The sequence below is a fragment of the Astatotilapia calliptera genome, chromosome 15 (assembly GCF_900246225.1).
Source record: "Astatotilapia calliptera chromosome 15, fAstCal1.2, whole genome shotgun sequence".
Classification (NCBI taxonomy): domain Eukaryota; kingdom Metazoa; phylum Chordata; class Actinopteri; order Cichliformes; family Cichlidae; genus Astatotilapia; species Astatotilapia calliptera.
The window spans coordinates 5935665-5961794 of record NC_039316.1 but is presented as its reverse complement, the minus strand read 5'-3'; the positions used below and the strand labels follow the sequence as shown (position 1 = coordinate 5961794).

The following is a 26130-nucleotide window of genomic DNA, read 5'->3' as shown; positions in this document are numbered from 1 at the left end:
TTCTTTAATGAACTACTGTGATAAATTTTTAAGAAGAATGAATGGCACGTGGTTCATTAGAATTAAGTCAGATGTCCTGCTCTAGAAGTGACATCTCCAGTTTCATTATTCACTGATGACTCCTCTACTTCTGGATCACCTATCAGTGCATTGAAAATATTTTGAAACCACCATTACTAAAATTTAACCTTGACTTCATTAATGTCAATCTAGTTAACACAAAAGTTAAACAGTAACAGTTAACTCACATTGTTTTGCTGGTGTAACCGTATTTATATGATTCCAGTTTTGTTATCTATGCATTTTTCTACACGTTACTGACTCCATGGCGCCCTCTTAGAGGTAATGTCAGACACAATACTGTGTACAATTACTGTGCATTAACATCCATGTATCTACTATACTGGAATATTTAAAAACACTATAAATTATTGACATATTCATTAAATTGCAATTCCATTTTATTTATATAGTGAAAAGTTTTAACCTTTGGGTCTTGGAGGGTTGAGCTTGGCCTGCTATGATTGATGTAGGAAGCTCTTTGCCCAACTAATTAACATTCCCAAGACCACATGGTGGTCTTGGGAATGTTAATTAATAAGGGGATGCAGATAAGCAAATCATCAGGGATCTTTATTCTCAGCAGGATTATTGAGGTCAAGGATGGCCTTGTCACCTCGTAAAAATCCAACGGGCAAGGGACAGGCCGAAGGGGAGGATAGCAAACTGATGCACACTTCCCAAAAGGTGAAATGCAGAAACCTTCTGTGTTCAAAATGAACTGGCACATGGAAGTAAGCATCATTGAGGACTAAGGTGAACCACTCTCCTGGAGTGATGGTCTTCAGGACATATAGTATCTGGAATCAAGAAGTAAGTGGAATAAAATCCCTTGCTCATTAATCCCGTGTTCTGATTGCACTATTGTGATAGCCCTTTTGTAGCATATTTCCTATGACAAGCCCAGTGTCTTCACAGAGTGTGACAGAAGTCACTTTCTCTGAAAAGGGTGAGATCGATGACGAAACTGCAGCTTGTACCCCCGGGACATTGTTATCAAAACCCACTTATAAGGCCTCTCATCTCTCACTGAGAATGGCAAAACACTGCAATTAATTAGACAAAGTGTGTCTCAGGTGCCCCACTAACTTGATATCTTGTTGCCAACCAAGCAAGTGTTTGCTTAGGCAATCCAGACAAGAATTCCAGCAAGCTGCAGGAGGTCACCTGAAACTTCCACTAACTTACTTATGTCAGTATACTTAAATGTGTTAAATTCTAATACCTGAGAATACCTTAAACCTAGCTGTTCACAGCGTTCTCAGGGAGAGCAATATTGAAAGATATTGAGAGACCTGTAGCTTGCTACTGTCAACAACCTTCTACTGCTTAGAAGTATTTCTTATTTGGCTTTCTCCCACTAGGTTTATATCTGGGACTCTCCACCATTTGACCTTAGAACTGAAGAAGCTCCTTGGATGAGAGGTGAAACGTTTTCAAGTAACTTAAAGAAGTCCAGACGCCTTTCTTTGCAAGCTCCCTTGACTACGATGACCTGGATGACTGAGAACCCTCACAGACATATTTGGTAGTGATGGGACGTTCTGTATCGAGGCTTTGGAGCGTGTGTCGAGTAATGGAGGGGGCGTTTCCGCGAAGCGCGTATCGAGGCTTGCTTCATTTATGGGAGGAGCTGAAAATGATGACGTCCGAAGCCTCGCTGCCCGGCTGTACCACGTGACTGGTTCATGAAGTGGTTCGAACTTTGCCGCGAGATATGACAGCGATATAAACCCCTCAGACTTCATTCAAAAATGTGGGTGTTTGATGGAGAGTTGCGGTTAGTGAGAGTTTGGAGACCGTTTGGAGGTTTATGAGAGTGAGGAAAGTCAGGAGAGAATGGAGCCAGCTAAGAAGAGGAGGATGTCCTCCCCTGTGTGGGAACATTTTGATCTTATTCCTCCCAACAAGGTATGTAAATTTCTACAGAAGATGTATTTTCATAATACTGATGCTGCAATAAAACTTATGTTAAGCTGTCTGTACTTTTGTACAAGGTGAAGTGTTTGCTATGTGCCAGGGAGCTGGGATATGACAACAACAACACCTCATCCATGCTTAGGCACTACAGAGCTTTGCATGAGAATAAGGGGGACACCGATTGTGGAGCAAGACCAGGTGAGCCATCAAATGCAATGATAATATAGGATGCAGTAATGTTACTAAATGATATAACAATATTATACAACTGTTATAAGTTACGTGTGTGATATTTATATTTGTGCTTTATCTTTATTGTCTTTCCTCAGGAGAACAATCTCAAATAGATGAAGACCTGGTCAGCATGGTGATTGAGGACTCCCAGCTATTTAGCATTGTGGAGGACAAAGGATTCAAAAGATTTGTTAAATCATTAAATCCTAGCTATGTTCTCCCCACTAAAAAGGTCATAAAAGCAGTGAAAATTTAGTTTTTACAGAATAAAATGTGAACAGGCAGGACTGAGGCTCAAAGCCTCAGTGTGTAGCTGTCCATACCTCAACGTTACAAAAGCACAACTACTGTCCACACCCCAACCACACCTCACCTCACAGTAAATGATCATTTCCATTTCAAGCATTTCCAAATAATCATTTCCCATACTGCCACTATAAATATACACAGTATACTGCCATCACTACAATATACATGTTTTACACACTCCTTTTGTTGTTGACATTTACAGGCTGTGTGCAAAATGCCACACTCTTCAAATTCATGCCAGCTATTATTTTTACGTCCAGTAGGTGTCCTGCTAGAGCAAATGAAGCTTCATGAAGCTTCGCGTTGGGGTGAACCAATTGGATGAAAAGCTTCAGTGCTTCATGGGGCTTCATCTGCCCATCACTAATATTTGGCTTTCTGTTTTTCTTCTTTTTTTTCACATATAGTGTACATACAGTGTAATGACTGTGAATGCTTCTATGCTGGTAATGTCAGGGCTTTGTGTGCGGGCAGGCAGAAATGAGGATCCAAATGCAGGACTCGAACACAGAATTGTAACTCAAAACCTCAACTTTATTGCTGGAGAAATTAAAACATGAACTGAACAAGGGTAGTGAACACGAAAATACTGACCACAGTATAAAACACACAGGCATAATCCGATGGTACAACAATGTGGCACTGAGGAAGGGCAAACACAGGGTTAATATACACAGGGAAGTAATCAGGGAATGGAAAACAGGAGGGAGACACAGCTGGGAGAGATTGGGGCTAACGAGTCAGGGGATCGAAGCTGGACACACTGACATAAGACACAATCCTTCAAAATAAAACAGGAAACAATACACACTAAACTAAGACACGGACTGGACAGAGAGAGACAGACTAGACACTGAACTAAACCAGCAATAAACATGAGAACACAAAACCTATCCCTAAACAAGAATAACTAAAACATAGATTAATAATCACCATCATCATCATCATCATCATCATCATCATCATCATCATCATCATCATCATCATCATCATAACCAACAAAAGCACCACAAGAGAATAAGAAAACAATCCATAATGCAAAAAACACACCAAAACATAACAACTCAAAATACTGGGTCAAACTGACCCAGAACCGTGACAGGTAAGGAGATGTCATTTCAGGACTTAAACCAGACTCTAAGAAATTGCTGTGTCTAATTTTGCGATGCTGCGAGTAACAAACTGGGTTCAGTTTGGAGGTTGAAGAAGAACTTTCCCTCGCCAGGCCGACAGCCGTCTGTGCCACAGTTTATCTCATCTCAGTTTATCTCATGCAGCGCAGGGCTAAATTTAAAATGATTAAATACTTAAGACAATGTATATTCTTCTATGACAAAAAATATGTGTTCATTTAAGCAAATAAACAGAGCCGTAAGAGATGTTTTTCAAAAATAGTTTTCTTTATTTTTATTTGCTGCTAACAAATCTTTTTAAAAGATTTGTAGCTTTTGTAGTGCTCCCTACTATGTGAACCCCTCACCAGAATGTTGAAGTTTTTTAGTTCAAGCAAATTAAACCCCAACAATCAAATGATCCCCTGTGAGCAAGCACTAGGCACAGTGGAAAGGAAAAACTCCCTTTAAACAGGAAGAAACCTTTGACAGAACCAGGCTCAGGAAGGGGCAGCCATCTGTCGCGACTGGTTGGGGGGTGAGAGGCAAAAAAAAAGAAAAATGAGAGCACAAGTTAGCTAAATGTTGCTCATGTTGTCTAACATGAACAACGTATGATTTTCTGGACTGTGGATGAAAAGCAGTCCATCATTACTAGTCTTTAAAAAGGGACTAATCGATCATCAAGGTAGGAATATGGCTCAAGGAGGCCACAGACAGAGTTAAATAGGCTATCACTATTAAGCTTTGAAAAGCCCCAGTAAGCTGCAGGTATAATAAGGCCTACTGCGGCAACGCCTAAACCTATTTTAAGTAGGCGTTTGGCACCATGACGCCATGAACCACTAGTCGGAACCACGTCAGGAGATGCTTCTGAGACAGGAGAATCAAGCTCTTCGGGTTGAGGACCAAGATTGTCCTGTGTCGGGACCACATCAGGAGATGGTTCTGAGGCAGGAGAAACAAGCTCCTCAGGTTCAGGAGCAAGATTGTCCTGTGTCGGGACCACATCAGGAGATGGTTCTGAGGCAGGAGAAACAAGCTCCTCAGGTTCAGGAGCAAGATTGTCCTGTGTCTGGACCATATCAGGAGATGGTTCTGAGGCAGGAGAAACAAGCTCCTCGGGTTCAGGAGCAAGATTCTCCTGTGTCGGGACCACATCAGGAGATGGTTCTGAGACAGGAGAAACAAGCTCCTCGGGTTCAGGAGCAAGATTCTCCTGTGTCGGGACCACATCAGGAGATGGTTCTGAGGCAGGAGAAACAAGCTCCTCGGGTTCAGGAGCAAGATTCTCCTGTGTCGGGACCACATCAGGAGATGGTTCTGAGACAGGAGAAACAAGCTCCTCGGGTTCAGGAGCAAAATTCTCCAGCTGCAGAGGTTCACCAGTGATGTTGTGAACAGCAGCTAATATTTCTTCTTCCTCCTCCCGTCTCAGCTCATCCTTAAGATTATTAATTATTTCTCTTTTCATTTTAAGATGTTCATTAAGTTCATCTATGAGAGCTTTGTTATGAACAATCTTGAAATTTTGCTTTTTGACTTTTTCTTCCAGCCAAAATATTTGCAGTGTCAGACTTTCTGTTGTCCTTTCTTGATACTCAAGATTTTGCAAACGTTTCTTGAGATTTGTGTTTGCTGTTTTTAATTTGTCTATCTCAGCAGTAATGCTGCTGTTCTCCTTAAGGAAATATTCTTTTTTTTCATGAAAGTCACGGTGCATCCTCTGAATTGTGCTAACCTGCTCCTGCAGTTTAGCCTCCAGAGATTTGACCTGCAACTGCTTTTCATCAAGTGTCTGTCTCACCTGACGCTGAAGAGTACAAATTTCTCTTTTCAGCTCAACTGTGAGTTCTGTCTTCTGAAATACTTTCCTATATTGTTTTTCTATTATCTCTTCTTTTTTTATTATTTCATGGTGAGCTTCTCCCACTTGCTGCTCAAGTCTCTCTAAAGAGTCCTTGAGATCTGTGTTCTGTCTCTTTAGCTCGTTTTTATCACTTTGAATCTGAGACAACTGAGCAGCAATGCTGCTGTTCTGCTCAATGAGAGATTCCGCCTTTTCCAAAAAGTCATGGTGCATTGTCTGAACGTACTTTTCCTGTTCCTGAAGTTTAGCCTCCAGAGATTCCACCTGTGTCTGATTTTCTTTAGCCTGAGCCTTCACGTGTTTAAGCTCATCTCTTGACTGATGGAAATGATCTTTATAATAATTCTTTTTGAGCTTTAGGGTGCTCAACTCCAACTGGAGTTGTTGAATTTTCATTTGAAGCTCCATAGGGTCAGGTATTTCTCTCTCCATCAACCCATACAGTCTTTGTGATTCCTCTCGAATCTCTCCGTCAGACTGTGAATTATTAAATGTTTCGTGTGACATTTCTTTAAACGTTTTAATGCAAAGTGTCACAATAAAAAATGTTTGCTTAATTGTTTAAGTTTAAAAATAGTCCCTTTCTGAAAAGTTTCTGGTTTGCTAAACACAACTCGCCGTTTCTGAAAATGTTCCAAGAAAACTGTGTTTGCAAAGGTGAAGAGGGGGTATTTATAGACTTTTGTGGCTGCGAATATGACGTCAGCGCTCTTTGAGCCTTTGATCCTTTGTTCGCTCACTGGATCACATGACAACTGTGCGTAATTCTGCGCATGCTCAGAGAATACCATTGAGATGCACGGTTTTGTTTTGTTTTGAATTTTTTTTAAATACCCTGAAAACAGTGTTGCCAACTTAGCGATTTTGTCACTATATTTAGGGAGTTTTCAAACCCCCTTAGCGTCGTTTTTTCCCTAAAAAGCGACTAGCTTCTGGTGTTATTGGAGGCTTAATTTATGACGACTTTTGACGTGAAAGCGCTTGTTGCTCTTACTCTCAACAAGCAGCGGGTGCTGCCGTGGGCACCTCGCTCGTGCCAAAGTGCCCACAGGCGGAGGATAGTCCTCCTCCAGCCGCTATCAGGGCAGAGTTCAACCATGGATCCAGTTTTATACTACACCGTCCTCTAGTGTTCAATACAGGTAAATACACGTGGAAGTCAAGCGCTTGATGTTGCATTCATGTACATTATTGCAACAGCAGCTTTTCAGTTATTGTGTACATACATGACAGTTAATGGTACGCAAATATTTATAGATACGACATCAACCACATACATACATATATTTTATCCAGTTTTGGCGTATTTAAATATAATAATTATAATGCTCCTTAATATTATTATGTTCTGACGATCTCTTTCTCCCATCGCAATGCTGTAGATTTTCTTCAGCACTCAAAGGCAACACAGTACCTTGCTGCTGCTTTCACGGTGTCCTCCTCTTGTCGCATATCCAGTTAGCTGATCGTTAGCTTTTGTGCCAGAATGGTTTCAGTGGCGTGTCAGTGTTTGTCCGTTGTTTCTGGCTAAGGATAGCGGGGACTTGGTGGCTTTCATGTTCCGTGCAGCTAATCTAAAAACCATCGGCAAAGCGGGAACTGGCTGGTAGGTGGTGTTTGAAACCGCGGAGACGTAACATATTGTTCACGTCCACTCCACTCTCGTGAATCAGCCGGCTAGAGGCAGAGAAAAGGCTAGCTGCGCTAACAGGCTAGCAGCTAAGCTCTTCTGAATATTTTAGGGTGTGTTTGTTGTTTACTTTTTGGCGGCGCTTGTTTAAACTAAGTATAAGTTAATGCCGTGAGTGTTATTACATGTTAACGCTGTTACGTACCAGCAGTTGGTCAGCTTTTAAATTCTGTAGTTCAGGGTTTGTTTTGGAAGGGCTTGGCTAAGTAGCAAGAAAACGTTAGCCCTCGAAGCTAACAACTTAAAGTGCAAACTAAAGCAAGCGTCGATTTAGAGAACCTTGCAACCCACAATCGCGGGCTGTTAAATGGTATCGCCTGAGATTTGTTAATACTGTTTTTCAGCAGTGCACCCATCGTGTGTTAGCCCTAGCTTTGCTTGCTGGGAAGACATGGACGTTATGTAATGTGAATAATCACCAGGCTATAGTCTCAGATATTTTACAGCTAGCTTACTCCCATGTCCAAAGTTGTCACCGTCAATTGGGCTTATCGACAGCTAGCTGACGTGATAGCATTTCAATTTGCATCTGTTTAGTCAGGAGTCGTCTCTTAAGTTTCCTTGCGGTTTGCCCATCAATAGGAATCTACACATAATGGCTACATTCTTATACTCTATACCAATACACGTGCACACGCGAAATCGTTAGTGCTTGTAAGTGCTTTAGGTATCTGATTGTCCACTCCTGGTGTGAGATAAAATTGTATTTACCCTCCTTTTTGCTTAATCTCAGGCACTTTCGCCGAACGATGGACGAGCTGGTCCATGACCTGGTGTCAGCGCTGGAGGAGAGCTCAGAGCAAGCTGCCCGTGGTGGTTTTGGTGATGGAGGTGACCATGCACTGGCAGTGGGCTGTCTGCTAAAGAGACAGGCTCGGAAGCGGAGGGGTAGGAAACGACGCTCAGACAACCCACATCCACCGTGGGAGACGGGCCACCTCAGTGAGGGTTCAGAGTCCAGTGTGGAGGAACATAAGGTGAGATAGGGTGAATTGAATAGGGACTGTGGACAAGACACATCTGTTTGAAACCCTGTGTCAACAGTGTTACCTAAGACCAGCTGAGCCAGTTTTACTACATTTGAGGATGTAGTTATCTGGCTTGCTGTAGTTGTTTTGAGAAGAGGAGAAAAATGTAACTGGGGGGGGGGGGATCCAAAATATATTAAAATAGTGTGGCGTTTTGGACAATAGCAAACATTTTTATTTGGGTAAAAATGTGTCTGTGTTTCATAAATCTGGCCCCACTGCTGTTGCTTCTGTCTTAGCTGACATACTCGTGTTGATGCAAGTGTCTTAATTTAGCATCAGCATCACAGCCTGGTATTCACCACAGTGTCATTTGTTGCAGGACTACCGTGCCAGTACAGGAGCTGTCTCTGCTGCCAATAGCCATGCCCGTGACAACAGTGACTCAGATGAACAACTTGGCCCCAAACGGCGAATCCCCTACACAGCCGACATGGGGCGAAGTAAACGGCCGCTCTGGCCGGATGACCTGGGTGTCCTGGGCTCAGCAGAGGGGACTCGAAGCCTTAGGCGACGACGTAAGGTCAAACGCATGGCTGTGGACCCACCCATAGATCCAGAACCTCCCACCTCCACTATGCTTGGGCCACCGCCTGTACCCAAAGCCCGTGTTGGTGGCAAGCCACATAGACTGGGTGCAAGTGAGGGAAGAGGTGCCATGGAGTTCTGCGGAGGTGGACTGGTAGAGCCAAGTGGAAACAAAAGCAGAGTAAAAAAGAGGAAACTGGCGACACACCGGCTGGGAGTGGAAGCTGCTGATGAAGGGGTTGTGGTGGAGAGTGAAGACCCCGTCTGTTCTCCAACAGACGGGTCCAAAGACAAGATGGAGCTGGAGGAGCAAAAGGGCTCGGATGAGGACATGAGTGACAGGTGGTTAGTGTTTTGCCTTTCTTTTTATGCCTCGTAATTCCCGATGTTGTAGCTCCCTCTGTATGTACTACTGTGTGCGATTTTTATGGAGTCTTAGTGTCAGTTTGTGGTACTGCAGGCAAGGGAGTGTTTGGGGCTGGTTGTCTAAAATTAATATCTTTTTTTAAATGTTTTTGAAATGTCTGAAATGTGTTTGGTGCATAGATCACCAAAAAGAAGCGACTATTTAAAGCTAAAATGTTGCCAGTTCCAGACTAGTTAGTTCTCATGCATGTTCTTTGATGGCTGCTTTCATTTAGAATGTATTGGGAACTTATTTTATTGAATGAAAAATAGTTGAAAAAAAGAAGAAAAAAATCTAAATGGAAACTTGCTAACTACCATCTAGCGTTTCCCTACTCGTTGTAGGGCTAGTAAGGTTATTGTTGTGGCTTTGATGGTAATGAACTGTCTGGAGTCTCTCATCCTGGGGCTAGACAGGCTTTTTCCATCATGAACTGCAGCTGGCAGAGGTAGTCCTTATTCTACTCTTGAGATCATTTGTGAGCTGAAGGGGGACTTGAACAAAAATTGCCACCAGGTGGATAGCTGTGCTGAGCTCATCAAGGCTGCAGAGCAGAGGAAAGATTAAGGTTGCCAGCAGTAGTTCAACATGGGGGAGTTTACGTTACTGTTGTGTTTTATATTATCACAAAGTGTCTAAGGTATTATTTATTAGCATTAATGTTATTTGCAAATGCATGGGATATATGTGGATTTGTGATATAGTTATGCAGTGGAGAAACACTTGGTTGAATTTCCTTTTCTACCATTTTTTCCTCAGTGAGACCAGCAGTGTGAGTAACAGCAGTGATGGAGGCCTCTATACAAATGATGAGGGGAGGCAAGGTATGTACTGAGATGTGTACTGAGGTATGTGTCAAAAACTGTCTGGCATGTTGCATAGAAGTGCACACAGAAGTGAGGATTTTGTGAAAGGGTAAGGGTCCGCATCTGCACACAGTGGTTGTGTTGGGTTGTGTTTTGTAGGAAGTGCATGCAATCTAATTTTAGGGTATTTTCACACCTATAGCTCGCATACCCTGGTCCAAGTCAGTTGATGAGTTTGTACTTGTAACTTGTAGCTTTTTCCTGTGGTTTGGTTTCTATTGACGCAGCAAAAAAAGTCAAAGTGAACCAAAATGGGTCAGTACAAACCACATAAGAACATTTAGTCCACTTATTTTGTCTGGAGCTCGAGCAAAAAAACTAAGTACAGGAAGATGAAGGTGCTGTGTTCTGGCTGAGTGTCCAACATGGGGAATTTACATAAATTTTACAGCTAGTTGCTAACACGCACTGACTATTTGTACTGTTTGTGAATAACTATGGTACTCTGCCGCACCCCAGAATGCAAAGCACTCCTGGCTATGTGAAGATGTTTAGTTCAGACTTGCAGCATGCACCTGGTAGTTGACTCAGATTGCATTCACACACCATTTGGAATCGGACTTAGACCACCTCCTCTAAAAGCGTTTGGTGTGGTTGTTTGCTCTGTACCTGAGTGCGATTACCCTGTTAACACCTGCACAAGTGAACTGGACTGAGGGGGGAAATGAACCAGAGTACAGTTTAAACAGCAAAAAACAGCGCAGGTGTAAAAACAACATAAAAGCACTTCTCTCAAACATCTTGCTAGCTTTTAGAAACTGTGTTCTCCTCTTTTGTCCTTATTGATTATTGATCCTTCCCAGTTATTTCTAAATATGGTGAAATTGCTTTTTATTTCATTTTGTATATGAGTTTAAGCAGCTTTTCTGTGAGGTCCCATTTTTCATACTCCTTCTTTTAGGTGACGATGAGCAGAGTGACTGGTTCTACGAGGGTGAGCCGGGCTCCGGTCCGGGGCCCGGGGGTGCTTGTGGGATAGCAGGAGTTGTTCCCTGGTGGGAGAGGGAGACTGGGTCAGAGGAGCTGGATCTAGCCGACCCTGTCTTTAACAGCATTCTCACTGGATCCTTCCCACTCATGAGCCCTGGGGCACAGAGAGGTAGGCTTCTGGTGCTTGCTTTCACAGTCACATTTGAATCACTTAGAAACTTGGACACAATGGCAATTATTTTTCTCCCCCTCCCTTTTTTGGTCAACCATCCAAAGCAATGGTGGCTCTAAAGAGGGGTGAAGAACAGACTGTAGGTTTGTATGTAAAAGAATGTAAGGAGTCATTAGCTCGTTTAAAGATGCCCAGATTTGCACTGGGAGAAACAAGCATGTACTGAATTTCTCTGAGCTGGATTAGAACTGGGATATGCTGCTCCAAGGATGTGAAGATGATGCTCCTAGGCAAGAGGATGGGCAAAGAGGAGTTTTATGAATGTGGTTGGTTTGACAGAGAGAGGACGGGGACTAGGTCGAAACCAACGATCTCCTGTGGTGCCCCCTAGCTGGAGCAGATGGAAGGAGTAGCTTTCTAACATATAATGTAATATAATATCTAGTATGAGGGGCAAAGTGAAGATACTGTAGTGAAAAGTTGTTGCAGTCTCACTAAAGACCACTAGGAGGCAAACGGTTCACACTGACATATCAGCATTACAGCAATAAACTGATGTGTGGAATAAGAGAGTATCTCTGAAGAAAGGCTTTGTTTGCAGTGTTCAGCACCAAAAAGAACATTTTTCAGACTTGTGCTGCATGAAGCTTTCTTTCGAGTGTCCTCCAGTTTTGGTAATGACAGTACCTTTAATCTAGCTTCCCCCCCCCTTCACACCTTGTTAGTCGTGACATATCATCTCCTACCTATTTTCCAACCAACGTGGTGCTGGCCTCACTCTGGGTGTTCAGCTGAAACCTTCACATCAGTGCCCAAAAGCTGGAGCCCACATCACACAGCATAGTTGCTGGACGTAAAGCTGGAGCAACTTTGCAGATTTGTTAGACCACAGGTTTATGCCACAGCCACCCTACATTAAAGGTACTGTCATTACCAAAACCATTTTTTATGTTTCTGCAATGGATTATCCACCAGTATGTGCAAGCTGTTTAATCAAAATGATTGTTAAAATATAATTGTTGTTCTTAGCCATGATTTTTCAAATGTATTGTTTTACAAAAAACATAGAAAAAATATTAAAGTTGCTTATTTTTGATTAAGATGCCAAATTAATTCACTTGAATTCCTAAACAGAAAAATGAGTGAATTCAGTTTGAAATCCATCGATCCTTTTCAAAATGGTAAATCGTTGAGAACTCAATGAAAAGAAAAGAGTCTGCATTAAAGCACTTCTTGATGCTGGGTATGCTTTGAGACAACATTGGGCAAGACTTAAAGTGTTCTCACAGTGTGGTCATGTATGCTGTGGACCAATCAATTGCTGAGACTGATGCTTGGAAAATGTGCAGAGGAAGAGGCAGAAAACAGCTGTGCAGTGCTTCAAAGTTTTAAGTACTAAAGGCAGAAAGAAAATCACTACTGATATAAAGGTCTTCAGGATGACAATAAGCAGAGGGCTGAAAAAACGAGGCTTAAAGAGAAGGCTAGCTGCTAAGAAGCCATTGTTGAGACATCCAGGAGCACAAACACTGGACTGCAGATGCCTGGAATAAGGTACTGTGGCTGTAAAAGTTAAAGTTTAAACTCTTTGGTCAGCATTGTTGTGTTTATGCCCAAGAAAAGCTCCAGAATGTTTCAATGCTAGATGAAATGCACCTACGGTGGTGATTCCAGTATGCTTCCATTTCTGTGAAAGCTCCGAAGGAGGCCATAAAAATGAAGCGTTTTGGTAATTATGTGTGAATTAGGACTATTTAATTGTCAGGTGGTCTAATAAATTTGTTGAATTCCATACATCATACTAAGATTACCTCAGCTTCCAGTGGATAATGCTCTGTTTACAAACCTGTTGAAATATAAGCTGGGATTTCAAAAGATGTATCAGTGTTTTGTTACCTTGAAATGTTCCTGACCCAACCGATTGAGTGATTTCACTGATCTTATCGTAAGGTTAAATAATGATGAACCTGCGCTGGTGTTTGTCAGGTTTCCAGGCCCGGTTGAGCCGCCTTCATGGCAACCATCAGGTACCTGAGGCAGGGCTGCAGGGAACCTCCAGTCAGGGCTTCAGCGAAAGATTGAGCAGACAAACTCAGGACACCCACGAGTGAGTTCTTTCTGCATGATCACTTTTTCCATTTTATGAAAGATGCTATTTAAATAAGTAACCTTGGTGTTGAAGAATTAATAAAAGTAACTTAAAAACCTGCAGGATATGATCAATTTTATACTGACATCATAAAAGCATTTTATTTGACAACAGAGAAGCATGATGAGACCTCATTCAGCTTTTGCCTGTGTGTTAGCTAATGTGAGAAAGATCTTGATAATCCTGTTTTCTTTGGGAGATCTGCACTAGTTTCTGTGGTTGACGAGAAGCAATAGTTTCTGTGTAATGATACCATAATATCTCCGACAGGCCGTGGTTCAGCTCAGGCTCAAGGAGAGAACACGGACAGGTAAGCTGTCTCTCTCTCTCTTTCTTTTTTTTCCCCTTTTATTCCTTTTATTGTGGAATAAAAGGGTTTGAATCCACTCAGAGGCCATTCACTGTCCTTCCTTCACCTGTGCTCTCTCCCCAGCTTTCCTATCCTCTCTACACCCACCTAAAAAAGGCTAAAAAAAAAAAAAAGCCTCCAAAATGACTTTAAAATGCAGAATACAAAGTTCATTCCAGGGGTAACTCGCTCTTTTGTGTCTCCCTCATTGCCCCTTCAGTTGCACTGGGACCCACTCTCAGACAGAGGGCATCGGAGGACCTGCTCAGTAAAAACAGCAAGCAGGTGAGAACAGTTTGACTTCGTTGGGTTTTTTGTTTGTTTGTTTTTGTTTTTGTTAAGGGATGAGAACTTTTCTTGTTATTTAAGATCAAATGGGTGCTATCATATTTTTGCGTGTCTTGACTGGTTTTACAGACAGACCAGCGGACACCTCGGCTCGCTCTGCACAGGGGATATCAAGCGGAGGCGCAAAGCAGCCCCCCTTGGTTCCACTGCACCTTCAGGTATTGAACACCTAGCTTCACCTAGCACACCATCTGGCACTTTATACCAACTGCTCCTTTTATTGTATTTTTGGCTCTCTTCTGTTCTCCTCTCCCCCTCCCCCTCCTCCTCGTTGAGCTCAATGTGTCCAAGCTTTCCTTCACACCTTCTGCTGTACAGACTGGGATGAAGTGTGCGCTTTAGCTGCATATTTTTGAGAAAGCGGATCTTTCTCCCTTCATATCCTCCCTCCTGCACAACCTTCTCTCATTAATAAAGCCCTTTCCTTCCTAAGCTTTGCTGGACAAGAGTCAGCTGGCTAAATCACGCTGCCACAGCAGAGATACTGGATTAGCCGTTAGGCCCTCCACTCATCCCCTCCACCTCCTCCAAAAAAAAACTACTCCTCTTACCTCTGGGCCAGTTTATCCTTTTGGAGGAGGAAGGACGAGTTAATGCTAATGTTGGCCCTGTAATGTATTTAGTTTGGAGCTTTATCTTGTTTTTGATTGTAATTTATACCTAAACGCTGACATTGTATCCACATTAGTGTACTGAAGTGTTTTATGAGATTAAGTTGGCTGTCACTTGTGGGTTAAAGAGTCATGCATGCTTTGGCTCAGGTGCAGGCTTCTTTAATTTATGCCCAGGCCCAACAGAAAGGTAAGCATTTGTGTTTAAAAACAGAAGAAATGGAGCACACATTAAAGAAATTGGGCAGACAAAAAAAGTGTAACCAAAGATTAATTTCAACTTTATGAGGTCCTTATTTAAGGTGGCTGCTTAAAAACTTGGATAAAATCAGTTAAATAGGGCGGCAACACCCAGCAAGCACATGGAAAACATTACCACTGTCTGCTGGGCTGCCAAAGTATCATTGTGGCATATTCAGTGTTGCATTGTGTACATATCTGACACTCACTTGGCGCATATTTGTACTCTGAGGCCAAATGTCCTTCCTGGCGTGCTCGAACCCTCAGACGGTCGCGTCTGGAAATGAGCTTGCAGCTTTACTCTGCCCTGCATACAAATGAAAGGAGGATTAAAAAGGGTAATAGGTTGCACTCTGTGACTGGACTGGGAACTTACAGGAAGAGGGAGGACAAAATGATCAGTGTCTGAGACAGACACGGATGATCTTCCCTTCACTGCTTGCATTTGTTACACCATTGAAAATGTGGCCAAGTCAATTACATGGTTACGTTTATACTAAAGCTGAACCACCAGATAGACAGAACGTCAGATCTGTAAATAAGAAAGAGGATTTTAATGTTTTAGGGTTAATGTATTGTAAATCCAAAAAATACTGCTAGTAACTTTTTTTTCACTTCTAATTTCTTTAAAAGTGACTAAAAAGCATAAAATGTTTTGCCACATATTAAATGTATAATGTTAAAAAAAAGGTTGGCGAGTGGTTGCTGGTTGTAAGTAGGTTGACAGTAGGTAAAAAGACCTATATGGTGCTGCACTGTAAACCTTCTTGCAATTGCTTTGTTCGCAAGCAGGCCGCCACTAGTTTGCATGCTTGTCTGCAAATTACTTGCCGAGCGCATTCTTTACTTTAACTTTGAAGCGAGACAGTCTTGCACTCTTGCAGACAGTGTGTTGCAACCAAAGCAAATACAAGATGGTTTTTGGTGCAGCACCTTATTTGCAACCGATTTCCCCTGGCTACAGCCGACAGCCACAAACTGGTTGAGATGTACAAATTTTTCACTGAGCGATCTCTAAGCTTGTGTGATTAAAACATAACAGATCTAATATTGGACCTAATTGTTTTGCACATATCAACTTCAAAAAGCTTCAAAACAGCTGTTTTGCCTGAATATTCCAACCACTGGATACATTTCAGATGTTTTGTCCTCGATTTATATGACTAAAAAAAAAAAAGCTAGCAGTTTGATAGTACTATGACAAACTAGTTATTTAACATTTTTCTGGTGCCAATTTATTCCTGTGTAGTTCAAGGAATTTCATGTATTCAGTGCATGTATTCCTTGACTCTGATGTATCTTGTCATCGTTTTATAAACCAGTTATTTATTTTTAAGATTAAGGTTAGAGGTCAAGTTTCCTATGATAACAAAGATGTCACCTACATTCATACCATATGCACATCTACCAGAAGACTGAGAGGGTATCACTGGCAGCCACCAGTACTTTTTCCCCTTCTAGTACAGTCCCAGCTAAATGGACTGAAATTTATATAAATAGCCGTTCTTTACTCTGACTTAGTACTCGAAGCACTCCTTACACTGTGAACTCCATTCACAGACATAGCAATAGTAATACATAGCAATAAGGCACTAAGGACAAAAGGCAGGTCTACCTTACTTTATTTGGGGGAGGAAAAAATTTGTTGCTTGTTGATGGCTACGGTCTACAGATGAGAGAAAGTAATCAGAAGAGTTTATGTACCACTTACCTGTGATTGAATTTCCTGTTATGTTGTTTACTATAATGCTATATGCTATAACTGTCTCTAGCTTTGTGTTTAAACTGTTTGTGGGGCACGTCAAACTAACTTTATTATTTACTCATTTCACGCGTACATTGTCTGAGCTGCTTTGAAGATCTCCTTTATAGCTGACACTTGTACGTAGTGTTTAACATGGTATGAGTGAGGATGCGTAGACAGAAATTATTAGCTTTCTTTAATCAGTGAACTTTGTTTTCAGGAGTGGTCGGGGAGAACGCACCTCCGATCCCTGAGACCAACATGGGGAACCGCATGCTGCAAACCATGGGTTGGAGTCCAGGGATGGGCCTGGGTCCTGAGGGAAGAGGCATTACCGAGCCCATCCGGGCCACCCAGAGACCTAAAGGCACGGGTTTGGGTTTCAGCTGAACACCCAGAGTGAGGCCAGGATAATATACCCCACCAAGGAGGGACGAGATGAAATTCTCCTCAGGGTTATCTAAAAACACACAAAGGTCTGGAATAATCCAGGCGCACGAACAACAAGAGAAGGACGCTGCTCATCATAGCAAACGACCTGAGATGAAACAAAAATTAAACTTTCCCATGTTGGGGAAACTGCAAGAAGACTGAGATCTCTGCACAGACTCCTTAACATGTGAAAGTAAAGGACGGAAAGTGATCCACAGACAAGAATGGCAAATGCGTCTTCTTGAGAAACTCCATGTTGGAGAAAGTGATGTGATGTGATGTCTCATCCGTTACCTCAGATGCCAGTGTTACTGGTCAGAGAACTGGGGTGCTGTTGACTACATACAAATAAGTATTGCTTCAGGTCGCCAGTGACGACAGCAATGGTTCTTCAGTCGGCTGTGTTGGTTAGTGAATCAATGATAGGGTTTTTGTCTGATGTTGCACAATAATTTTAAAATCAATTGTTTGAGAAGGCTATACCTCAAGATTATTCTTATTTTTTTTTAATTGTAATGGATTTAGGGTACGCTTTATTGATGTAAGTTTGGATATCTGGATGTTTTTCCTCGCCCAATTCCTTTTTTTTTTTTTTTCTTAATTGTTGATTTAATTGGAGAAATCTTGTCATGAGAATGTTTTTAATCTCTCTCCCAAAAAAAAAGAAAAAGGCTGAAAATCCAAGTTACAAATTTCTCTTCATTTAGCACCAGTATGCACAGATTTGCACACGAAGCCCGAAGTTTCACCACACCCTGCTTTTCGTTTCATTGAACGTAATTTAAGGTTTTTAAACAGTGTTGCTGCAAACGTAGCCAAGAGTAAGCACGCTTTGTGACTTTACACAGTCACACGGTATGATATGAGCATTTTGGCGTTTCAGTGCACACTCTTGAAGGAAGGAACCTGTGTTTAACCGGTGCTTTCCGCTTAATTTGCTTGATTAGACCTTTTCGCAGGATTGTGGGGAAGTGCGGGCTGGCTAACGTCTAATCAGACACCTGCGGCACAACACAGGAAGTCAGACGCATTTATTAAAATAAGTTGGCTGCTTACCTAATTGTATTATTTACTATGCAGCTGTTGGGTAATTTAACCCCATTAGCATATTGGCCAGACACAGCGGATTGTTGTGGATATATAGCTAAAGTAAATTTAAGTGCAGCTGAGAGATCAAGGGGCCAGAAAAAAAATAGAAAGATGTTGATTAGAAATGGTGCAGGATATTTAAAGTGTAGCAGTATTTCCTCTGAACAGCTTTTAACCTTAGGACCTAACTTACCTCATTAAACTCGTGACAGTTTAAAGACATGTGAGTGGAGCTCTGATGTGGAAGAAAAGGGTATACAGTAGAAATTTAGCCTCTGTAAACCAAAACTGTTAAATCTGAAACTAAGCAAAAAAGACTAACACATTAATTGTTTATTAATTTGATTTTAGATTGTCTTTTTTTTGTAAGAAGGCTCAAAGGTAACCTTCCTGATGATTATAATTTGTTAAAAAATCTCTACATTTTTACTGCAGCCCCAGGTAGAGGATGGATTTTGAAGAAAGGGGGGAAAAAAGCCTGATTACTTAGGTTAAGGTGACTCAGCATTTTTATGAGCACTACATTTCTTTGACCTAAAGTTCTTGGGTTACTTTTGCAGTATGTTTTGGTCATTATACATCCGTACAGTGAAGCGCTGTCCAATCAGCTTTGCAGCATTTGGCTGAATCTGCACAGAGACTATTGCTCTGTACACTTCACAGTTCATCCTGCTGCTTCGGTGAGCAGCCACATCATCATCACTACAGCACGTTACTCCAAGTAACCAGGCTCTTCTGGAACCATACATGCTCATGCTTTAACACTGTGGTTATGTTGTAGATAATGGGCCTTTCCTATCTTCTCCATAAATCAACTGTTTCCACTAGGAACATCTATGTTTTTTGTTTGTTTAAAAATTTTTTTAATAGTTTAAATGTCTAATCTGGGCTTCTTGTTCTGAAGGGGTTGGTTTGCACATTGTCGTAAACCCCATGTATTTCCCTTCATGAAGGCGTCTCTTGATTGTAGACTTTGACAATGATATACCTACCTCCTGGAGAGTGTTCCTGTCTTGGATTATTGTGAAAAGGTTTTTCTTTGTCAAGGAAAAGGAATTCTGCGATTGTCAAATTTTCTCTTCTGTTGTTTTTCAGGCCTTTTTCTCTTGACCAGCGCCTTCCTTACACCAAAATGTACCAAATTGCTGATTTTCTTTGGTTTTTTTTGCCTATAGAACTTTGACTGGTTTTGTGTTTCTTCTTTTTTCGGCCTGATGATGGGCTCTTTTTAATTGCATAGTATTATGTAGATTAGTGGTTTAATAAAGCAGCAGTTTATGCAGCATTTAAGTGTTTAATTTCTTTTACTAATTTACCCATATTAACAACAACGGGATTGCATTTTGAGAGTCGTCCTGTGGAGTTAAACCAATATTTTTGAGGCTTTGAAGTTGGTTGAACAGAGCATCAGGATCCGCAGTCGTTTATAGGACACTGAAATCAAGTTGTAAAACGTACATCATCAATGAGGCAACTTACTCTGATCAGGATGTGAGCCCTTTAAGTACAAACCAGGAGAACTTTCTTCTCTGGTTGCTCTTGAGACGGCACGGTCGCAGCTCCCTTTTGATGAAGAGAGCTTTCTGCAAATAAGAACGTGGCCTCGAAATATTTCCAACTCTATAAACGCACACATCCCATGCACATGCTGACTCAACATCACTGAAATATGATGCTCGTGCTCTCTCTGTCTTCTTCCCTCCTCTCTTTTTCTCCCATCTTTTGCAAGGCTGCAATAGAAATCCCTCCTCTGTATCTGTGGGAATACAGGAACCCTGTGTGTCCTCTACCCTCCCTTCTACTCACCTCCTCCCTCTGCATATAAGGGTACGCTGGCTTGTGTTCTCCCTCACCCCTCCAACAGTCTGCCCACCACCCACCCCTGCTCTTAGACACACTTTTTGTCTGACACACTCTCTCAGGACTCCCCCTGCGAGCAAGGTAGGCAGGTAAACTCAGCACTGGATCAGAGTGAGACGCTGAGAACAGAAAGAGAGGGAGGGAGGGTGAGGGGAATGTGTGTGTTTATGAAATTTTTGTGTGTTGGGAGTGTGTGTGCGTGCGTGCGCGTGCTGCTGCATCGCTGAGCTACAGAGACCGGAGGCGAGGAGAGCTGGAGCGTTTGTCCTTGAGACTGACTGACTGCAGCTATAGAGCGGAGGACCAGCCAGCCAGCCAGTGCATGAAACTGACAGTGAGTACTGAGCGAGAGCAATAAGGCTGAGCGGACGAAGAAGTAGTAGATGCAAGGTTTCTTTTAATTGCAGCAAATGTGTTGGTGATGTGGTTTTGTGTGTGTGTGTTTTCTGTTTTTGTTCCTTCGAAACAGTCCAGTGTGGTGTTGAATTGGAGCAGAAGTGTGTGTCTGTGTGTGTGCGTGTGCCAGAGCAGGTGAAGGTCTGCTCTGATCCCAGGTGAACTCATCTCTCAGGCTTTTTTTAAATTTTATTTTATTGGCTCACATCAACACTTGCTTCTGAGCCTTCATGTAAGACTTTGTAAAGCGGTTGGGCAGTTGTTAAGTGTGTCTGCGGCAGCGTCCTCTGTTTTGTTTTTTCTTTTTTTGTCTGCATGCTACCCCCCCCCCCAAAAAAAAAAAAAAATGTCAGTAAACACAACATCTGTCCAGCTCTGCCCCCACCACCACCACCACCACCCAACCCCTGGGCTTCTCTCTTCTTCCTCGGTGCTTCTGTTGACAGATCGATAGTTATGCATCTATAATTGGAAGTCATTATTTATGGCGGCCCTCCAAAGCGAGTCATTATCATGTGTAATCTTGCAGAAAATTACATTTTGACTGGTCTACCTTGGCACGGCCGGGATTAAGTGCGCTGTGCTGAGCGGGCTAACGGGCTGAGGGGATGACCGGAAGGTGGGGTCACCGCAAGGACCCCACCCCCGATGCCTGGTGAAAGAGTTGGGCAGGAAGGGGAGACGTTTAATTGTGTCACATCTCACCTCAAAAGCTGAAATATACCAGAGGTGTATAAGGGGAAAGAAAGAACAGAAGCACAGTGTGAAGAGGGAAGGAGGTGAAATAACTGAAGGAAGAGACCTGGCATTAGCTCGACGTGGTACGAGACACCGTTGTGAAATGAGACGAGGCTCACCTGTGGAGCTGCTGATAAAATGGGTTTGGCTGGGTTTGAGGCGGATGGGCAGATAGATGGAGAGGCAGAGGGTGAATTCATAAAGCTGTGGTAGAGGGAAAAAAACGGATAATGTGACAGGATAAGCTCTTTCACTCTATGTGCGTTTTGCGTTGATTTGTTTATGCAGACATGCTGACATTGAGCTCGAGGGTAAAATTTGCCACCTGTGGAGATGTAAGTGAGATGATGAGATGGGCTGCATGGTGTTTCTGTGTATGTTTGTGTGTGTGTGTGTGGGTATGTGAAATGTTTATAATAATTCCTGACATCAGCATTAGGTGTGTGAGATGCTGATTCCCAGGATTTAATGTGCCCCGGTCCCGCATCAGTGGATCCTCACCAGAGACCGGTCGGATAACCGTGTCTGTGCATCTGTGTAAAGGAGGGTTAACAACTTGTGAAAAAGCACCAATGACAAAGATAATACTCTTGAGTAAAAGTACCAATAGAACAGTGAAAATACATGCAAAAATCTTGCACTTTAAAACTCTACTAAAGGAAAGGCTCGGGGATATAAACAGGTAAGATTAGCCTGCTTTTACTCCCTTTCTCCTGCCTTTCTTGATTACATTAATAACAATGTAGGACTACATGTATAATAGTCTTCTAGGCTAACATTACTCCTATTAACAATTTGAATGTCGACAATGTCAGACTGAGAAAGCATTTTGAAGATTTCCTTATCTTCTTCTTGTTATTATTGTTATTATCACACTGAAATTATGCATTTTGAATGAACTTTATGCATTTTGTGGTCGTATTTTATTCTCTTTTTTTGTCATATCTCACAGGCTTGTTTTCTTTTCTATCATTCTAATGTTTTATGGCTTTATCAATGAATTTGATCCTAATGATGCCACATTAGTTCTGCCATCTATGCAAATTCCATCTATGCAGTTCTAATAAATGAAGCTAGTTATTCACAGGTCATATTTGCCATGGGTCCTGAATTAAAGCAAAATACAGCATGCAGTTGGGGGTCATGGTACTCTGTCGGGCATTTTAAACAGGAAAGACTCCATCACCGCATTCATCACCTTCATGGTTTCACACAGAAAGTTGTCAGAACATGTCTTTGCTTTTTGCAGATGATGTGGTTCTGTTGGCTTCATTGGACGATGACCTCCAGCTTGCCCTACAGCAGGTTGTATATGAGTGTGAAGGAGACGTGATGAGAATTAGCACCTGCAAGTCTGAGGCCATGGTCCTCAGCTAGAAAAGGGTGGAGTGTCCACTATGGGTCAGGAATAAATTGCTGTCCTAAGTGGATATTTACATATATATATGAGTAAGAGACGAGGGAAGTGGTATATTGGTGCAGAACATGCTGCACATTTGAGGAACATTTTTCATTTCTAAAGAACTTCACCATTATAACACAGTTCACTACATAGTGAACTTACAGGATAGAAACAAAGTATCAATCCCCTCACAATGGTCAATCTATCAATCTGCCCTCCTCTACTGTAGTAGACTCTGTTTTCTGCCTGTTACGGTAAAGGAAGAGCTGATAGTGAAGCTGGCTGGCTGATCGACATTTCCACCCTCACCCATGGCTGTCAGCTGTGGGTAGTGACTGAAAAAATAAGATTACAGTTACAAGTGACAGACTCTGAGAAGATCCGCTACACCTCTTAATCAAATAGAGTCAACTGAGGTGGTTCTGGCATCCGGCTAGGACGCCTTCTAGGTAAGATGTTTCAGGCATGTCCTGGAAGAGGCCCCGAGGCAGACCCACGACAAGCTGGAGAAATGAAGTCTCGGAGCCGGCTCATTGTGTGCGTTATTTTCATTTTTGATTCGGGTCAAAATGACTGGTGTACTTAAATACAACACAAATAATGTTCACTTGAAATTGATACCAGAGTCAAAAGATGGTAAATAAGCTTTAAAGTAATAATATGGATATAAGCTGCAAGTTATATTAAAGAAAGGTTTCGATTTTTGGTCAATGAAATATGAAAGCTAATTGTAATTTTGCAAAAGTAACAATAATCTATTTTTTTCCTTTAGATGAAATTAATCATATAGCTAATAATGCTATAGTAAGAGATAGGTTGGTTGTCCATGTGATTTAAATGTGTCAGTAGGATGAGAGTTAAATAGTTCAAGTTCAAGTTTACAAAAAAGTTTATTAACTTAAAAAGTAAGAAAGAAAATGCAGAAACTCCAAATACTCAAGTGGGTACGTTTTCTGAATTAAGCTTTCCCTACTTAATCTATTTAATTACTTTAAGCTTTTTGGTTTTGTGATGCTGGTTTAAAAAAACACAGAGAAAAAGAGGAGAATCAATCTCCAAGGACAGAATTTCAATAATGATCATATTAAGTAAATGAAATCCAAGCATACTTTATTTAGAGAAGACGTCAAGTAACTTCTAAATGACGCTATGCACCAAACCTCCTCGACAATATGCACAGGAGGACTCGAGGCTCAAGGGCATTACGTACAGCGAAGGAGAAGAGACGGGAGATGTTCTTGTTTTTTTGTTTTTTTCTGTTTTCTTCCCCTTTCAGCGGAAAGCGCACAGAAACAGAGGCGGCTGACCACAGGCCAGAAGCTGAGCAGTTAATCCAATAGGCTGCTGCTTGTTGAGAATATGAAAGGGTACTTGCTGTAGTAATCCACATTATGTTGTTAGAAGAAGCTCGGTTACATAATCACCCTAAGAACCTCCAGATGGGCTCCTGCCAGAAGACAACATGGCACGGTGACGGGACGGCGGACCAGTGACGTATTTGACTTTGAGCTCGCGCCTCGATGGACCTTGACGGTGCTTTCGAATAATCATCCCTTATCAAACTTGTTCAGCTAAAAGCAGTGTCCCGTTTTATAAATGTCACACACAATCCCTCCACTAGGGGGTAATCTAGTCTATTCATTTAACCAATAACACGAGCCCTTACTCAGTGCGTTTGGTCTCAAATATTCATAAAATACTCTTAAATGAGTCCTAATGAAATCCTGCCTTCCTGAAAGCTTTCCTGTGTATGTTTCCCAGAATGGCTCACCCCCTCCACCCTCCCAGAGGGACTTAACATCTCTAGATAAGTGAAAAAAAAAAAAAAACCCATTTCAAGACCACTGACCCACTAAGGATAGCTGCAGCAGGTTCTAGCAGCTCTAAGTGACATTTCTATAGTTGCTTTAGCTTCTCCCAGAGGCTTTCGCAGGTTTCTGGCATAAGCCTGTGTGCGCGTGTATGTATGTATGTATGTATGCGTTTGTGTGTGTGACCTCTGATCCCTGTGCAGTGTACCACAGATCAATACAGGGAAAGTGATCCGATTCCAAATGCTCATCTGCCACTTAATCTGTCATTTTATGTATCATTTCCCTTCCATTCATCTATTTAAAGGCATCCAACGACAAAGCACATGGCAGAGCTATCATTGCAGTTTCCTTTATTTGTTTTCAGTCTTATTTCTTTTGTCTTTCTCTCCTTTGACTTTCATGCGTCTCTCCCATTTAAGCGCCGGAGAGGTGCTGTGTCGGAGCAGCGGGACATCAGGGTTTGCACACAGTGTCAATAGTCTTTCCCACTGTCTCAGTAATTGATGGATGACTGTGAGTCAGATATAAACTAAGTAGATTACACTCACTAGATCTGAGGGCTGATGCTAATGTGCATGACGGAGGGGTTTGGAGCTGAAGAGTGACTGTCCAGTTTTGGAAGTCAATGCGACAGCTGGACCCAGAGGCTGAGAGACGGTGGCTGTGATTTTTGGGAAGAACATGCATACACACATATGCAGTGTGCCTGTTTAACCCATACTTTTTCGTGTTTCTCAGACAAACTGGATGCATCTGGTGTGAGGGGTCAATACCTGACAGCTGGGTGCTTTGTTACATGCAGCATCCCTCCAGAGCAGATATTGAGCTCCTGTCGTCGGCTCAGGCTCAGCAGTGTAAAAATACTTTTGATGTTTAACTGCAGCCCAGCGTGTTTGGTTTCATTTGCTGCAGTTTGCTTCCATTCATGTCATTGTCCAAGTTTGTCCAGTTGGTTTGTTATTCAGTGTCAGGTTTTGTCATTTGTTGTTTGTTTTTGTTTAAATAGTTAAAAAGGGGCCAAAATTGGCAAATGGGTCAAAAAAAAAAAATTAGTTACATTTTGTTAGTCACTTCTTGTTTAAATCCTGGCTAATAGTTAGCTTTTTAACTAGCTGATGAATCATAGACTACATTGATGTGGTTTATTAATATTGATGCCTCAATGGAATATAAGTTGACAGCTATAATAGCCCGAGGCCGAGAAACTGATAAATTAGCCTTGATGCTGATGGAATAACCCACCTAAATGTCCCTTTATGAAGCCTCCAGCTGTTTTCACCATCTTGCTGCTTTGAAATAGGACTAATGATCAAAGGGTGGATCTGATGGTGAAACTGCACGGTCATTTCCGGTGAGCATACCTTCTAACTCTTAAATTGCCACAGTTTAGCTGAAAATGAACAACCAAAACAGTTTATGCAGAGAAAGAGCCTGGTGGTTATGAAAAAGATGGTATGTTTAGCTTCTGTGTTAGCTTCTGTGTGCTAACATTTGCTAATAAAAGCTTAAAAGTACAACTGAGAGCAATGGGGATAGCTTTGGAGATATATATGTGTGTATATGAAAATAATTCATTTTTTCTGGCCAAAAAAGAAACTCCTTTCAAATGAAGCACACTCAAATGCAATCGCTGGCCACTTTGTTAGGTACACCTTGCTAGTAAGAGGCTTGATCGCCTTTTGACTTTTTGACAAGAGTGCTAGAAACATTGCTCAGAGATTTTGGTCCACAGATAACATCACACAGTTGCTTCACATCCATGACAACCACTTCCAAAATTTGCTCTATTAGATTGGATTCTGGTGACTGCGGATGTTATTTGAGTACAGTGAG

General features: G+C 41.9%; 3 protein-coding genes across 6 annotated transcripts in view; 2 read left to right on the top strand and 1 right to left on the bottom strand.

Annotated features, from left to right (window-relative positions):
• Window positions 1–4156: 4156 nt before the first annotated feature.
• Window positions 4157–6467, bottom strand: LOC113006491 (interaptin-like). 2 transcript variants are annotated; one of them, XM_026142496.1, is made up of 2 exons: window positions 4981–6467; window positions 4157–4830 (listed from the first exon to the last, which is right to left on the bottom strand). In XM_026142496.1, the coding sequence occupies exons 1-2, from the start codon at window positions 6010–6012 to the stop codon at window positions 4297–4299; spliced, it is 1566 nt and encodes a 521-aa protein (XP_025998281.1). In that variant the 5' UTR covers window positions 6013–6467; the 3' UTR covers window positions 4157–4296. The 2 variants fall into 2 exon arrangements, with proteins under 2 accessions (XP_025998281.1, XP_025998280.1); XM_026142495.1 differs by having other exon boundaries at window positions 4157–6467.
• Window positions 6468–6892: 425 nt separating this feature from the next.
• gpatch2 (G patch domain containing 2) lies at window positions 6893–17154 on the top strand. 3 transcript variants are annotated; one of them, XM_026142491.1, is made up of 10 exons: window positions 6896–7111; window positions 7929–8172; window positions 8546–9096; window positions 9917–9981; window positions 10925–11122; window positions 13112–13232; window positions 13545–13584; window positions 13844–13908; window positions 14041–14129; window positions 16787–17154. In XM_026142491.1, exons 1-10 carry the CDS (start codon window positions 7062–7064, stop codon window positions 16954–16956), a joined length of 1593 nt encoding a protein of 530 aa, XP_025998276.1. In that variant the 5' UTR covers window positions 6896–7061; the 3' UTR covers window positions 16957–17154. The 3 variants fall into 3 exon arrangements, with proteins under 3 accessions (XP_025998279.1, XP_025998276.1, XP_025998277.1); XM_026142492.1 differs by having other exon boundaries at window positions 6897–7111; window positions 8546–9093; XM_026142494.1 differs by lacking the exons at window positions 13844–13908; window positions 14041–14129; window positions 16787–17154 and adding an exon at window positions 13708–13820 and having other exon boundaries at window positions 6893–7111.
• Window positions 17155–20179: 3025 nt separating this feature from the next.
• Window positions 20180–26130, top strand: part of LOC113006791 (estrogen-related receptor gamma-like) — a 33454-nt gene continuing 27503 nt past the window's right edge. The window contains exon 1 of the mRNA XM_026142973.1: window positions 20180–20281. The gene's annotated coding sequence lies outside the window, so the exon portion shown is untranslated. The remainder of the gene's footprint in view (window positions 20282–26130) is intronic.